The sequence below is a fragment of the Podarcis pityusensis genome, assembly GCF_964106645.2.
Source record: "Podarcis pityusensis genome assembly, chromosome: 4".
In the NCBI taxonomy this organism is placed as follows: domain Eukaryota; kingdom Metazoa; phylum Chordata; class Lepidosauria; order Squamata; family Lacertidae; genus Podarcis; species Podarcis pityusensis.
Window position 1 is genome coordinate 19982906 of NC_138027.1, and position 16976 is coordinate 19999881.

Consider the following 16976-nt stretch of genomic DNA (forward strand, 5'->3'; position numbering starts at 1 on the left):
AGTGGTACCTTGGTTTGCACCCATTTTGGATTACAACCACGTCAATCCCTGAAGCGTGTGTCCCTTTTTTTGGATTACAACCCGTTTATTTTTGGGGGGGAGGCCCCATTGGCAAAAGCGCACCTTGGGTTACAACCTGTTTTGGTTTACAACCGGACCTCCGGAATGGATTATGGTTGTAAACCAAGGTATCACTGTATAGCTGCCATTGTACCCTAGTAACTTCCATACTGGATTATTGCTACAAACACTTTACATGGGACTACACTTGAGATGACTTGCCCAAAATGCAGCGGCCTTGGGTTCCATCTAGAACTCATATAATGCCTGCTCTAAAACAGTTACAGTGTTTGATTGTCATTTCTGGGCACGACTCAAGGTGCTCACGTTATTGTTTGAAGGCCTAAATGACTTTGGCCCCACATATCTGAAAGCGCCAACTTGCACCGAAGAGTGAAGTGACCGGGTGATGTCATGTGTGCAGCATGCGATGTCACATGACATTTTGGGAACAGCCAGGGATGAAGTCGAATGCTGTGGGTGGGGGGCCCTCCTCTCTTGTGCTTGGTAGCTCCTCGCTCAGCCTCCTCCACTCACTGATGGTAAGGAACACGGGGGGATCCTCCCCCCAAAATTATGGAGGGCTCCCCAAAAAACAACCAGCCCCCTGGAGTTGGAGCCCCATCTGAAAAACTGCCGCCTTCCCTTTGGATCCTCTCAGGTGTTAAGATCAGCATCGGGTGCCCTCTTGGGAGTTCCCCAGCCCTCAGAAGTTCACAGGATGGCAGCTAGGGAGAGGGCATTCTCTGTGGTGGCCCCTAAATTGTGGAGTTTCCTCCCACAGATTATGTTCCCCCATGGAGGTGCATCTGACACCTTCGTTATGTAGTTTTCTCATATGCTGAAAGCACACTTTACCCAGGTCTTTTGCACATGAGATATATATTTTACACGATATATTTCAGGACCCACCCTATTTCCTTGATTGTCGTTCGTTTTAACTGATTTCAATATTGTATTTTTAAACAGTTGCAACCTGTCCTGGGGCCTCATGGTGAAGTGTGGATAATGATAGCAACAGCAACTTTGACCATAATAGTAATAAATCACTTTATTGCACAGTATTGTACAAAAAGATATGATTTTCTGCAATAATTTATATTAAATATATCTATTTATTTTCTTGTTTTAAAAAATGATGTCCTGCTCAGTTTTAAATAAAATCCTCATGTAGTTTACAAAAAAGTATAGCAAATGTTAAGACTGTAAATAAAGGCAGAGTTGAAAATTATATTTAAAATAATTTAAAATATAAAAATAGAATCATAGAATCATTGAATAGTTGCAATCTACCATAGGTTAAAAACAAATATATACTAGAACTTCCTTATTCAAAATGCAGCTTGTTCCATGACTCATGAAACCACAGGAGAGACCAAGTCATGCCAACAAAGATGGTGCCCAGTGAGCGTTGCCTGATGCCCAGACCAAGAGAGATTCCCTTCCTCTGGGCCTCATCACTTTTTCCTTTGTCTTGTGTCACTGGCACCCAAACCAGCTGTCACTCTTCTTGATGCTGAGGAATTTTTTGGTTTTGCTGTCAAACTCATATTGATTTGATCCACTGAATAGATAGAAATGTCCTAAAAAGAATAGGGAGTAAGAGTAAAAATTGTGAATCAAATGCATGAAGGAAACTCAAAAACCTACAAAATACCTCAGTGTGGAATGCTCTTAGTCACCGTTCCATTAAATCAAGCACCCCTGCTCCCCCTCAATGGTTCATTCCACACCCACCCACACCAGATATCCTATTCCTCAACTGCTGAAGTAAGCCACTGAGCATGTCCAGTCCTCATTGGTCTGTTCTACACCCCCTCCCTCACATTTTCCTTTCTGCTTCTGCAAATCTATATGTTCTCTGAACAGAGCTATGGCAGGGGGTTAAGGTTTGTTCCATCTTCTGCAGTTTTGATCCTGGCATGGACCATGGCTATGGTAGCAGTCCTGAGATGCTCAGGTGGCTGAGGAACCTGCCACATTCACATCTGTGGTCAAGTCCTTCTGTCTCACCATTACAACTATATATGGTCCTACTGGATTAGGAAGGTTGTTTAATGAAGATGGTTATCCACCTACCATGATGCAGAAAAGCAGCTTTCACCTTGGAGCTAATTTTCTGGAAGTCGGCTGCTATCTTTCTTGGGTAGCCTTTTTCCATGGACTTCTTGGCTTCATCATATCTAGAGAAATGAATGGGTTGAGAATTCATTGATTTAAAGAGCTTTTCAATGAACGTTCAGAATTGTACCACATGAGATAGGTAAGTTCCCCTTACTTCCAGTAGCGGTTTCCAGAGAAGAAATATGTCTTCTTTGAGTTGCTGTCATGAGCAGCTGCATCAATGCTCTTAACACTTTTCGGGAGGCCCAGGCTGTGAATATTCTTGGGGAAACCAATCTGTATTGCATTTCCTTTGGTGGCCCAATACTTGCTTCCTGTTAAGCAAAAGACAGTAAAAAGGAAAAAAGGGGGGGCGGAGATTGAAAGAGCCTTTCATGAAGATGGGAATGAGAAAGCCCAGGCCCTGCAGAGACAATTGCAGAGAGTGGCTGGGGAAACTCAGCCAGATGGGCGGGGTATAAATAATAAATTATTATTATTATTATTATTATTATTATTATTAGGCAGGGCCATTCCTAATCCATCTTATTCCTTCTGCTCAGGGCAATGGGGATTTGGAAGCAATATCCTGCACAATGAGGGCACGTGATGTGATTCCTTTGCTGCTGCTACGCAAGTTGAGGACTGGTCAGTGCCTTGATGGGGAACTACCTGACAACCTTATTCAAAGAACCTTGAGTTCTATGATGGAAGAAAAAATAGATAAAGAAAATAAAAAATCTGCTTGGATAGAGATGAGAGAATCTGTCCAGTTTCACCCCCCCCCCCGTAGCTTCATTTCTCAATTTTACACCACCACCACCAATAATAATAATAAAGTCTTTGTAGCTATACTGTGTAACTTATTGAACAGCTAGGATTTGGTCATTAACATTCTGTAACTCCAGCCTCTTGCACAGGTCGTTCTCCTTAATAGCACGATGCTCCTTCCATCATTCTTAGCTCCTTTACTTGCTGTTTATTCACGTTTGGAATATTTACCTTTGAATAGAAATACTGTGTCATCAGCCTTAACTTCATACGCAGCATCTATGCCTTTGCTCAAAGCTGGCCAGAAAGCAGAGATAGGAACCTTTTCAACATCTCTTCTCTGGGGATTCTTTCTCCAGAAAAAGCTGGGGGAGACAATATGAATGTTTACAGAAGAAGGGCTGTGGCTCCATGGTAGATCATCAGCTTTGCATGCAAGTGGGGCTTGAAAAGACCCTCCCCGAGTATAAAACCCAGGAGAGCAGTTGCTGGTCAATGTAGACAATACTGAGCTATGTGGACCAATGGCTGGAATCAGTACAAGACAATTCCCTCTGTTTCCTTATTTTCACTGTATCAAAATTCTTTCTTGGTAATGTTTTGTGTATAAGGTTTAAGTCCTACCTGTGGGCCTATTTATTTATTATACATATTTTTAACAGTCCCAGGGAAGGTTACCCACAAGAAGCCATACAATGCTTATTATGACTAAGACAGCCATTAAAACTATTTTAAATAGAAAAAAAGAAAGACCAGCAAAAGAAGAGGGAGCATCTAGAGATCATCTTCCAGCCTCAAAGACCTCGGTAAAAAAGGATGCATCTTGACGCACTATAGAAAGAGAGCCAAAAATGGAGTCAAATGCACCATGGAAAGGAGAGCATTCAATAACCTGGGAGCCACCCTAGACAAAGCCATCTCCAGAACCACCACAAAAAACTACAGGGTGCCTAGTCAATACTGACTAGTACTATTTGCAATTGTTCTTACCTTACGCACCAAGGAGGGCATGTTGAATGAATTTAATGAGCAGTATGTTGAGCATAGTATGGATGGTTATTTGCATCATAAGGGAAAAGTCATTGCTGATTCATTGTGTTTGCAGAGTACTCTTTGAGTAGAAATGTTCTTGGAGGTGGGGCATGACTTTGAGTTAGAAGGTAAAAAGTTCAGTGTTTAGATATTATTTACCTGTCTTTAAAGAACAGGATTTCCCCTCGGAAAGAGGTAACAGCATCAAAAGCCAGGCGAGGGTCACACCATTTTGTGGATGGTGCCTCTGTTGTGGATGTGAGGTTAATTGATGAACCACTGGCTTCATTGTCATCACCACCTTCAGGGGGTCCTTGAAAAAGAGGTAAAGAGAAGAACTGAAGAAGAAGCAGGATTTGGAATATGCTGTTCAGAGGCATTGCAGGAGACTTCATTTTAATTTGCTTTAAACTTTTTTAAAAAAAGTATCATGTAATATTGTGTTTTACTATTGATGTTGTGTATTAATTGTTGAAACCCATTCTGGGATTTTAGGGTGAAGGCCAGGTAATAAATAGTAATAATAAAAATGAGTAATAATTTATTGGAAGACAGTGAAATACAACAATAGATGGAATAATAGATTGGCTCTGCGAATTCACATCAGGTGGCCTGGACGATCATTTGCTCCCCAAATAAGAAAGTTCACAGAAAGATTTTCAGTTGTTTTTCTCACCCACCCATTCCACAGCCATGGTACCCCCTGAAAAATCTCTCTGGAGGGTTGAGGGGGCATCCAAAATAGATGGGGCATGGGGGGCGTTCCTGCAGGGAGGGCTGGAATTCCCCTCAGAATCTAAGACTACTCTAGGGAGTTCATGGAAATAAAGTTTCCTGTTACTCCCTCCTACCTTGTTCTGAAGGTCGACCCAAACCCTTCAGAGAATCTATTTGAGTCTTTTCTGTGAACATTCTTAAGCTAACTGACCTTAGGATCCAAGCCAGTGCTCTTACATGGCCTCATTCCATATAATCATCTGGGAGTCTGTACTTACCATAAAGGTGCTGGATGCCCTCAATGTCATCCGTGTGAAGACCAAAATTTTTAAGGTCTCTATTTCTGTAGGTTGGAAACATCAGAGCCTCTGGATTGCTGGAATGCCTGAGGCCCAGTACATGGCCAAACTCATGAGCAGCTACAAGAAAAAGGTTGGTGCCTATAAAGGAAACAGGAATGGGTTTAGCAAATCTTTAAAAATGTAGTATAAACACTGACAACTGGGAAACACTGGCCTGCGAGTGCTCCAGTTGGAGAACAGCCTTTACCAAAGGTGCCATGGGCTTTGAAGACACCCGAACTCAGGACGCAAGGGAGAAACGTGCTAGGAGGAAGGCATGCTTGACAAATCCACACCATGATCAACTCCCACCCAGAAACCAATGTCCCCACTGTGGAAGGACGTGTGGATCCAGAATTGGCCTCCACAGTCACTTACAGACTCATTGTTAAAACCGTGTTTATGGAAGACAATCTTACTCAGCTATGAGTGATCGCAAAAGAAGAAGAAGATGGACAGCAACTCTTTGGGATTTCAGATGGGTCTTTGCAATCCCTTCCTGGAGATTCCACATGGAACCTTCTATGTCAAACCATTTCAACTACATGCTAAAAAAAGAGCACACTTGCCCTTTCGCCAGAAACAAGGAAATGTAGTCTAATCTTATGAATAACCCAAGTGAGTTTACTAATACCATTTATGGATGTACAGAACAGTCCATAGGATGTACCAATGAACGTTGTGGTTTTTTTTGGGGGGGGGGGGTTTACATTGACAAAAATGGTGCTTTTCATAATTAAATTTCATCAGCCACATTCCTATTCTTTGCAGTCAGAAGGGATCATTATCACTGATTTCATTATAGCAACGACTGCTTTCAATGCAAGTCCTGATTATTTGTTTGTTAGGTTTGTATCCCACCAAGCAGTGCTCCAAGCAGCTCATAGAAGGAATGCAAATACAAGAACCCCAATCAAATAGACCAGTAATGTGACAGAGAGCAATATGATATGCAAGTGGAGTGTAATAAATGAATGTCATGAACACAAGAAGTGTCCTATTGGATAAGGACCGAAGACCCACATCCTATGCTCCCAGTGGTGGGTTGGAAGGCAGAAAGGCCAAGAGTCGAAGGATCTAGGGCCAATGGCAGGCAGAGCCAACTAATTCTAGGGTTGTCCCCATCCACCTCCCTGCTGAGTTCTGCAAGGGCACTGAGATTAAGGAACAGGAAGCTGAAAAGCAGGGGCGCCCACTGGCCTGGTTGTAAGTCAAAGGGAAGGCATGTTGGCCCTGGAAGAGGCAGCCCTCCAGTTGCCCTAATAGATCAGCCTCCAGATGTCTCTCAGAAGCCCCGAGTATGACTCAAGAGCAACGGTGCCTTTGGCACTTGTGATTCCCAGCAACTGCTATTAGAGCCATGAAGTTGGGATGCAACATAGTCATGAAGATTAGTAGCCACCAGTCATCTAACACCCATGAATTTGCCAGCCACACTGATGGCCATTGTGGCATCTTGTGGCAGCAAATTCTATAGCTGAGCTGTATGAAAAAGACTTGCTTTGTGTGCCAGATAAACTTTAGCAACGCTGTAGAGCAATGCATGGAGAAAATAAATATATTTATATTTTTTAGGTGGATTAGTTTATATTTATTTCTTTTATTAACTGTCAGTGGGAGGAACCTAGACTCCCTGTACCTCATGCATATTTTTGGCTTGGTTGTTTTACTAAACATGCTGCTATTATTTTCTGCCTTGTACACATCATGACGATATTTTGCTTTGTACCTGGTGACCAACACTTGTTATTTGTTGTTTGTATTTTTTCATGTCATTCTTAATAACAATAACACTATTTTAAAACTCCAGAGTAAGTCCCGTGGGACATGAATGGTGCTGGGGTCTCAATGTTTGCCAGCAAAAGTAATTAAGCTTCCTTGACAGCTGTTACAAGCAAGTGAATAGAATATATTGAGACAAAACAATGAAAATACCTTTTAAATCCCGTGCCCAGGGTTCATTCTCATCAAAATGGACGCTTCCACCGAAGGCAGGTGAAAATGCATGAGCCAACTGCCCACCTGGTCCATCAAAGGGTATATTGTCACCATGAGCTTTAAAAAAACCAAAGAACATATATATAAATCACCCAGCCAGGAACTTGGGTAAACCTACTATAATTCCTTGCGTGTGATTTACTTACCCCTAGCAGCGAAAGAGATCTTGATATCTGCAGGTTTCCCATAAACCCTGGTGAAGGTCAGGGGAGTCACATCACTCCAAACTTTCCAAGCTCTCTCGATGGCAACATCTACGTCAGCGCGGTCCATGTCTGGCGTGTAATTCAGAACACTGTGAAACACACGGTAGAAGATGAAACGCACATTTGAAAGAATGTTCACAGAGCTTTCAAAGTGTGTGTGCAAGAGGAGACATCAATTTGCGTCTCAGAGTATCTCCACATCCCTGCCCCTTGTATTTCTAAGTGTGTTAAAATTATGCAACGATGACTAGAATTAAGCTCTGTGTTGCACAGGAAAATCAATAATGGTAGACTGGTCTGAAGCTCAACATCAAAAAAACGAAGATCATGGCCACTGGGCCCATCACCTCCTGGCAAATAGAAGGGGAAGAAATGGAGGCAGTGAGAGATTTTACTTTCTTGGGCTCAATGATCACGGCAGATGGTGTCAGCAGTCACGAAATTAAAAGACTCCTGCTCCTTGGGAGAAAGGCGATGGCATACCTAGACAACATCTTAAAAAGTAGAGACATCACCTTGCCAACAAAGGTCCGTATAGTTAAAGCCATGGTTTTCCCAGTAGTGAGTTATGGAAGTGAGAGCTGGACCATAAAGAAGGCTGATCGCCGAAGAATTGATGCTTTTGAATTATGGTGCTGGAGGAGACTCTTGAGAGTCCCATGGACTGCAAGAAGATCAAATGCATCCATTCTTAAGGAAATTAGCCCTGAGTGCTCACTGGAAGGACAAATCGTGAAGTTGAGGCTCCAATACTTTGGCCACCTCATGAGAAGAGAAGACTCCCTGGAAAAGACCCTGATGTTGGGAAAGATGGAGGGCACAAGGAGAAGGGGACGACAGAGGACGAGGTGGTTGGACAGTGTTCTCGAAGCTACAAACATGAGTCTGACCAAACTGTGGGAGACAGTGGAAGACAGAAGTGCCTGGCGTGCTCTGGTCCATGGGGTCACAAAGAGTCGGACACGACTAAACAACTAAACAACAACAACAGCCAACTTTTAGGAAAGACCATTACTTATCTGACAAAGGAATCCCAGCATTCCTATGAATACAAGTTGAAAACAGTAGCTTGCAAGTGGGATCTGTACTACCCAAAAATCTGCAGTCTGGTGTGTTCCTGATCAGGCTTCCAGACAGCCGGCCAGACATACCCTCTTTAAGATCATCCATTCCATTTTCTCCCCAGACAGAAGTTTTCTTCCTCAGCCAGGAGCCAATAATAAGCATTATCAAGTTACATCTTTGATTCAGGCAAGTGTTTTGAAACTTTACCTATATGTCAGGTTTTTTCGTCCCCATTTTGGTGACAAAGGAAAGGTGCTGTATTCTGCTACATCAGGAACCCCACACCTGGGATTCTTCATTGCAGCCAAAGTGTGTGAATCCAATCTGCCCGTCACTCTCAGCCCAAAGTGTTTCTGCATTTGCTGTAACTTGTCAACAGGAATCTCATCACTCCTTTTGCTTCTTGCGACTGGCGTTGATGTGGAATCAGGATAGTAGTTTTCTATGTACATCTGATGGAAAGAACAGATGCATTTGATTGTTGCAGAATTATTTTCACATATAATCTTTCACATTGTAGGATTTTGATCTTTCTAACTTTTCCCCCAATGAGGAAGCTCATTTGTCTAATTGAACCCATTTTACAGACATAAGAACTGAAGCTAACGGACATTAACAGTGAATCCTATGCACGTCTTCTCAGTTCAGTGGGACTTACTCCAAGATGTATGAATGTAGGGTTGCATGTAGGATTGCGGTCTATTTTACCCAAACCCATTAGGCACACCTATGGAGGAGCAGAGGTCGGAATCTGCAGAATTCCCAGTCTATAAGCATGCACAACCTTACATTGACTGCCACTTTGCACAAGGCAATTAGTGACTGACTACTTTTTCTGCTAGTGGAATTCTGCTTCCCCTCTGTGCTACCATCAAACATTACCTTGGCAAAATTCAGGTCCGCTTCTCCAACTTGATCAGCTTCGTGGATTAGGGGCAAAGCACAAGAAAGTGCTCCATAGAGCGCAATCATCAGTAGGAAACTTTTCATTGTCTCTTTCGCTTTTGCGTCCCAGTCTTAGAGTCCCAGAACTGTTCAGTCTCTCTGTCAATGGATGTGTCTATGTGCTCCCAATGGACCTCTATATATACCGGTACTTCATGGTTTTCTATAGAATTAACAGAAGCATGACTCACAACATTATAACATCCGTTGACTTGCCAAACACAGAAAATGTCCCTTTTAGCAGAGTGACACGGACAAAGTTTGTTAAGTTCAAAAGCCATGATTTGGCCATTACAAAGAAAGTGACTGGGACATTTCCTCCAAATTATTAAATAATTAGAATGGCATCATTCTCAATTTATTCAATAGAGGTGGAGCAAATAGAGGTGGAGCCCGGTGTCCTTTTTAGCAGAGTGACACTCACTGCAGAGTCTGTTAAGTTCAAAAGCCCTAATTTGGCAATTACTAAGAAGGTGAGTGGGGTTCATCACACAGGGTTTTGCCTCCAAGTAATTAATTAGATAGAATGACTCCCTAAAATTACCGAATTTTTTGCTCTATAAGACTCACTTTTTCCCTCCTAAAAAGTAAGGGGAAATGTGTGTGCGTCTTATGGAGTGAATGCAGGCTGCACAGCTATCACAGAAGCCAGAACAGCAAGAGGGATTGCTGCTTTCACTGTGCAGCGATTCCTCTTGCTGTTCTGGCTTCTGAGATTCAGAATATTTTTTTTCTTGTTTTCCTCCTCCAAAAACTAGGTGCGCCTCATGGTCTGGTGCATCTTATAGAGCGAAAAATATGGTGATGAGCTATATTCTTTAACCTCCAAGTGTTTACTCTGTGTAGGACTAGCGGTGAATGCCACCAAACTTTTTTTTTTTTAGCTGAAGGAATCCCATTATATTGAGATCATGTCAACTAATAGACTGAAATCTTATTATCTATATAAATAGAAATAATTATAGCAATTGCGGCATTATCTGAATGAAACATTAACCATAAGATATGATGAAATAAATAACACAGATCTTTCCAATGTAGCAAGTTCTGGAAATTCTAGACAATTTTACTAGGAAGTCAGCAGAAATTGTTAGAATAATTCTGGCATTGATCAGCACATCTAAGTCTGAGAAGTGACCTTGTTTATCATTTTTGGGTACAGAACAGTATTTGCCTTCTCCCACTACAACTTAAGAAAAGAAATTTTAGGTCTCACAGGGCACAGCTGGAATTTTAAAGCCCAAGGTCCACCTTTGCCTGGGGTTCTTTCCTTTGCAGAATTTACACAGAAGTAGACCTATAATGCTGCTCTTCTGGGATTTTGTCAACAGCACAGGAGTAAACAATGCTCTCAAGTTTCAAACACTTACAATTTATGGCTTTCCCTCTGTACACACAAAAGATAAGCATAAATGCTTTACTGCAGGGAAGCAACCTAACTTGGATTCCTAGTTCATTCATCTGTTATTTGAATACAGAAAATGAGTCTGTCGGTGGCTAAAACACCATGTCCAGCAGGAAACTTTGCAGTTGCCAAGAATGGACGATTTGGAATAATCCCTCCTAAAAACATAAGCTGGGGGTGGGATGACCAAAAAAAGAGAAAAAGAAAAAAGATTTCTGTAGTAATTTTAATTGAAGAAAAACTCAACAGGAAGAGGGACAAATTCAGAGTCATAGTAAACTAGAAGAAAATGATGTAATGAAAGGATGCAGAAGTTTACTTTAATTTGTTAATGAATCACTTCCTAGAAGATAGCCGAATGTGATTGAACAATGAAAACATAAAGAATAGAAACATATATGCACAGATGCTGATGCCCAGGCTCAGCTGTTCATGTTACGGCGACCTCCCATCTGAATGACTGTATTGTGGGGCTGCTAGGTTGGTAAGTGGGGTAGTCATGTGTTGTCACTGGTCCGGAAAGCAAGGCCTTACCGCCTTACCCCCACATGTGCCACTCTTGATCACTTAAATCGGCAGAGTTGGTGCCAAATACCGTATTTTTCGCTCTATAACACGCACCTGGCCATAACATGCACGTAGTTTTTAGAGGAGGAAAACAAGAAAAAAATATTCTAAACAAAACAGTGGATGTATGATTTTTGTGGTTCATGCTGTGGCCACAGACATGTGATCTGACGGTGAGTTTGGGGTAGCCCAATGCAAAAATCCTGAGGATCCATGTGGGTCCATGCTTTGTAACCACGTTTTTTGCGCCATTGCGGCCCCATGAAACAGTGGGTGCGTGTGTGTTTTTTGTGCAGGCTGTAGCCATGGACATGCTATGTGATCTGATGGTGAATTTGGGGTGACCCAGTGCAAAAATCCTGAGGATCCATGTGGATCCGTGCTTTGTAACCACGTTTTAAGTGGGGAGGGAAGGAAAAGCACTCAAGGGACAAGGAGCACACGTGGGGGGGGTGGAGAAGGATGCTGCTAATAATGCAGGAGAGGCTCCTCTCCGGCTTTGCTCCTTTAGAACAAGCAGGCTCTGCGTCTCTCCCTCCTCCCCAGCAAGGAAACCACGATAGTAACCACTCTGAGACAAATCAAGAAAAAGTGCGACCAACACTCTCCCCCAACAAGCACAGTGAGGTCAAAACACACACACACACACACACAGAGAGAGAGAGAGAGAGAGAGAACTGGCCCTAAAGTTGCAGGGCGCTGGAAGTCGCAGGGGCGCTGGGGGAGTGAATGGGAAGCAAGAGAAGGAGAACGATCCCTCACACACACACAGACACACAGAGTGTCAATTCTAAAGTCGCAGGGGCGCTGGGAGAGTGAATGGGAAGCAAGAGGAAAAGGAGCCCTCACACACAGAGAGACACACAGTGTGGATTCTAAAGTCGCAGGGAGAGTGAATGGGAAGCAAATCACACACAGAGAGACACACAGAGTGTGGATTCTAAAGTCGCAGGGAGAGTGACTGGGAAGCAAGAGGAGAAGGAGCCCTCACACACACAGAGAGACACAGAGTGTCAATTCTAAAGTCGCAGGGAGAGTGAAGGGGAAGCAAGAGGAGAAGGAGCCCTCACACACACACAGAGTGTGGATTCTAAAGTCGCAGGGAGAGTGAAGGGGAAGCAAGAGGAGAAGGAGCCCTCACACACACACAGAGTGTGGATTCTAAAGTCGCAGGGAGAGTGAAGGGGAAGTAAGAGGAGAAGGAGCCCTCACACACACACAGAGTGTGGATTCTAACGTCGCAGGGAGAGTGAAGGGGAAGCAAGAGGAGAAGGAGCCCTCACACACACACAGACACACAGAGTGTGGATTCTAACGTCGCAGGGGCGCAGGGAGAGTGAAGGGGAAGCAGGAGGAGGAGAACGATAGCTCAAGCACACACACACACACACACACACACACACAGCCCCTACAGTGGCTAATCCAAAATCGGACATCAGAAAACTGCAGGCAGGGACAGAGAGCAGGGGTTGTTTTAAAGCAGCCAACTCCCGCTCTGCTTCTCTCCCTCCTCCCCGGCTCCGCTAGCTGTTTCAAAGCGAGCCACGGACTGCTCACGACTGCAGCAGATTCCCCCGCCATCTGTAGGCATTCGCTCCATAACACGCACAGACATTTCCCCTCACTTTCTAGGAGGAAAAATCTGCGTGTTATGGAGCGAAATTTACGGTAATACCCGTTCTGTATTGTAAGAGCTTGATCGCTTAGTGTCGCAGTGCCTAGACTTTGGAACTCCCTGCTTATTGAGCTCAAGCAGGCCCCTCTTTTCTCACCTCTTGAGAAAAATATTATGCTTTAAACAAGCCTAACCAGCTGCTTAGAAAGTTGACGTAGTTTTAATCCGTTTTTCCTAGCTGCTTATAGCTATTGAAATGAAATTAATGAAATTTTATTATGAAAAACACCTTTTTCTCCAATGTAAAAATATGTCTAACTGGTAGCTATTGGTACAGCCTATGGGCTGTTCTGTGTAATGCATTTCATACATCCATAAATGGTATGGTCTCATGGGTTACTTCTTTAACTTAAAGACATTTCCTTTTTTTTTCCTTGAAAAGAAAGTTTCCTCTTTTGGCAAAAAGATAAAGTGATGATTCAGGAAAAGCTCATCCACGACCCTACAGGGAAGGAGAAGTCACACATTCAAATTAATATGAGGAATGTGGAGGACTAAATTTAAGATTAGAAATCTGAGTTAATTTTGGATCCCATGAAGAGATTGAGGAGAGCCAGTGCTGGTCATTGGGGCAGAACTCTTTCTGACACCTTCATTATGTAGTTTGTCTTTTGCTGAAGTCCCACCTTACCCTGACCCTTTACACATGGGATACATATTTTAGAATCCACCTTAAAATTTTAACTGATTTTCAAATTGTATTTTAAATAATTGTAACTTGCCCTAAGGATCTTCTTGACCCTTGCCCATCCTGGCTTACAAAGGCTAGCCGGGAAGGGCTGGGCGATGGGCTTCGCAGGGTGGTGAATGCTTCTTGAGAGCCAGTGTGGTGTAGTGGTTAAGAGCGTTAGACTCGTAATCTGGGGAACTGGGTTCGCGTCTCCGCTCCTCCACATGCAGCTGCTGGGTGACCTTGGGTCAGTCACACTTCTTTGAAGTCTCTCAGCCCCACTCACCTCACAGAGTGTTTGTTGTGGGGGAGGAAGGGAAAGGAGAATGTTAGCCACTTTGATACTCCTGAAGGGGAGTGAAAGGCGGGATATCAAATCCAAACTATTCCTCCTCCTCCTCCTCCTCCTCCTCCTCCTCCTCCTCCTCCTCCTCCTCTTCTTCTTCTCCTCCTCCTCCTCCTCCTCCTCCTCCTCCTCTCTGTGAGGGAGCCTTCCCAGACCCACTGGAAGAGGCGGTTATCAAACCGCTTCTTAAAAAACCACCTTTAGATGCTGCCAATATGTCCAACTATCGCCCAGTCTCAAATCTTCAATTCTTGGGCAAGGCGATAGAGCGAGTGGTTGCTGAACAACTCCAGGCATGCCTGGAAGAAGCGGACCATTTGGATCCCTTCCAGTCAGGATTCAGGCCTCATCATGGGACTGAAACTGCCTTGGTCGCACTGGTCGATGATCTCCGGCGGGATAGGGACAAAGGTGAGAGCTGTTTCCTAGTTCTGCTGGATCTCTCAGCGGCTTTTGACACCATTGACCATAACATCCTTCTGGACCGTGTAGAGGGGCTGGGAGCTTGGGGCACTGTTATACAGTGGTTCTGCTCCTTCCTCCTGGGCCATGTTTAGAAAGTGGTGGTGGGGGATGAGTGTTCAGACCCCATGGCTCTCACTTGTGGGGTGCCTCAGGGTTCTGTCCTCTCCCCCATGCTTTTCAACATCTACATGCAGCCGCTGGGAGAGATCATCAGGGGGTTTGGGCTGGGTGTTCATCAGTATGCAGATGATACCCAGCTCTACCTCTCTTTCAAATCAGAACCAGTGAAGGCGGTGAAGGTCCTGTGTGAGTGTCTGGAGGCGGTGGAGAATGGATGGTGGCTAACAGATTGAGGTTGAATCCTGACAAGACAGAAGTACTGTTTTGGGGGGACAGGAGGCGGGCAGGTGTAGAGGATTCCCTGGTCCTGAATGGGGTAACTGTGCCCCTGAAGGACCAGGTGCACAGCCTGGGAGTCATTCTGGATTCACAGCTGTCCATGGAGGCGCAGGTCAATTCTGTGTCCAGGGCAGCTGTCTACCAGCTCAATCTGGAACGCAGGCTGAGACCCTGCCTGTCTGTGGACTGTCACGCAAGAATGGTGCATGCTCTAGTTATCTCCCGCTTGGACTACTGCAATACGCTCTATGTGGGGCTACCTTTGAAGGTGACCCAGAAACTACAACTAATCCAGAATGCGGCAGCTAGACTGGTGACTGGGAGTGGCCGCCGAGACCACATAACACCGGTCTTGAAAGGCCTACATTGGCTCCCAGTACATTTCCGAGCACAATTCAAAGTGTTGGTGCTGACCTTTAAAGCGCTAAATGGCCTCGGTCCAGTGTACCTGAAGGAGCGTCTCCACCCCCATCGTTCTGCCCGGACACTGAGGTCCAGCACCGAGGGCCTTCTGGCGGTTCCCTCGCTGTGAAAAGCCAAGTTACAGGGAACCAGGCAGAGGGCCTTCTCGGTAGTGGCACCCGCCCTGTAGAACGCCCTCCCACCAGATGTCAAAGAGAAAAACAACTACCAGACTTTTAGAAGACATCTGAAGGCAGCCCTGTTTAGGGAAGCTTTAAATGTTTAATAGACTATTGTATTTTAATATTCTGTTGGAAGCCGCCCAGAGTGGCTGGGGAAACCCAGCCAGATGGTCAGGGTATAAATAATAAATTATTATTATTATTATTATTATTATTATTATTATTATCTGCTTGAAATGAAATTAATGAAATTTTATTATGAAAAACACCTTTTTCTCCAATGTAAAAAATATGTGTAACTGGTAACTGTTGGTACAGCCTATGGGCTGTTCTGTGTAATATATTTCATACATCCATAAATGGTATGGTCTCATGGGTTACTTCTTAAAGACACTTCCTTTTTTTCTTGAAAAGCAAGTTTCCTCTTTTAGCAAAAAGATATAGTGATGATTCAGGAAAAGCTCATGCACGACCCTACAGGGACGGAGAAGTCACACATTCAAATTAATATGAGGAATGTGGAGGACTAAATTTAAGATTAGAAATCTGAGTTAATTTTGGATCCCATGAAGAGATTGAGGAGAGCCAGTGCTGGTCATTGGGGCAGAACTCTTTCTGACACCTTCATTATGTAGTTTGTCTTTTGCTGAAGTCCCACCTTACCCTGACCCTTTACACATGGGATACATATTTTAGAATCCACCTTAAAATTTTAACTGATTTTCAAATTGTATTTTAAATAATTGTAACTTGCCCTAAGGATCTTCTTGACCCTTGCCCATCCTGGCTTATAAAGGCTAGCCGGGAAGGGCTGGGCGATGGGCTTCGCAGGGTGGTGAATGCTTCTTGAGAGCCAGTGTGGTGTAGTGGTTAAGAGCGTTAGACTCGTAATCTGGGGAACTGGGTTCGCGTCTCCGCTCCTCCACATGCAGCTGCTGGGTGACCTTGGGTCAGTCACACTTCTTTGAAGTCTCTCAGCCCCACTCACCTCACAGAGTGTTTGTTGTGGGGGAGGAAGGGAAAGGAGAATGTTAGCCACTTTGATACTCCTGAAGGGGAGTGAAAGGCGGGATATCAAATCCAAACTATTCCTCCTCCTCCTCCTCCTCCTCCTCCTCCTCCTCCTCCTCCTCCTCTTCTTCTCCTCCTCCTCCTCCTCCTCCTCCTCCTCCTCCTCCTCCTCTCTGTGAGGGAGCCTTCCCAGACCCACTGGAAGAGGCGGTTATCAAACCGCTTCTTAAAAAACCACCTTTAGATGCTGCCAATATGTCCAACTATCGCCCAGTCTCAAATCTTCAATTCTTGGGCAAGGCGATAGAGCGAGTGGTTGCTGAACAACTCCAGGCATGCCTGGAAGAAGCGGACCATTTGGATCCCTTCCAGTCAGGATTCAGGCCTCATCATGGGACTGAAACTGCCTTGGTCGCACTGGTCGATGATCTCCGGCGGGATAGGGACAAAGGTGAGAGCTGTTTCCTAGTTCTGCTGGATCTCTCAGCGGCTTTTGACACCATTGACCATAACATCCTTCTGGACCGTGTAGAGGGGCTGGGAGCTTGGGGCACTGTTATACAGTGGTTCTGCTCCTTCCTCCTGGGCCATGTTTAGAAAGTGGTGGTGGGGGATG

General features: G+C 44.3%; 1 protein-coding gene across 1 annotated transcript; it reads right to left on the reverse strand.

The window, feature by feature from the left end:
* Window positions 1-1080: 1080 nt before the first annotated feature.
* LOC308475206 (stromelysin-1-like) lies at window positions 1081-9334 on the reverse strand. The gene is made up of 10 exons (XM_081002214.1): window positions 9176-9334; window positions 8501-8745; window positions 7169-7317; window positions 6960-7079; window positions 4962-5123; window positions 4126-4279; window positions 3166-3299; window positions 2339-2498; window positions 2140-2243; window positions 1081-1643 (listed from the first exon to the last, which is right to left on the reverse strand). Exons 1-10 carry the CDS (start codon window positions 9281-9283, stop codon window positions 1540-1542), a joined length of 1440 nt encoding a protein of 479 aa, XP_080858340.1. The 5' UTR covers window positions 9284-9334; the 3' UTR covers window positions 1081-1539.
* Window positions 9335-16976: the final 7642 nt, after the last annotated feature.

What these genes read in the sequence shown, in the direction of transcription:
- LOC308475206 (XM_081002214.1), bottom strand. Translation starts at nt 9,283, where the DNA reads ATGAAAAGTTTCCTACTGATGATTGCGCTCTATGGAGCACTTTCTTGT. An exon ending in CGAAAAAACCTGACATATAG is followed by an intron (nt 7,318 to 8,500) that starts GTAAAGTTTCAA and finishes TGTGTTTCACAG; the next exon opens with TGTTCTGAATTACACGCCAG. An exon ending in GATCTCTTTCGCTGCTAGGG is followed by an intron (nt 7,080 to 7,168) that starts GTAAGTAAATCA and finishes GTTTTTTTAAAG; the next exon opens with CTCATGGTGACAATATACCC.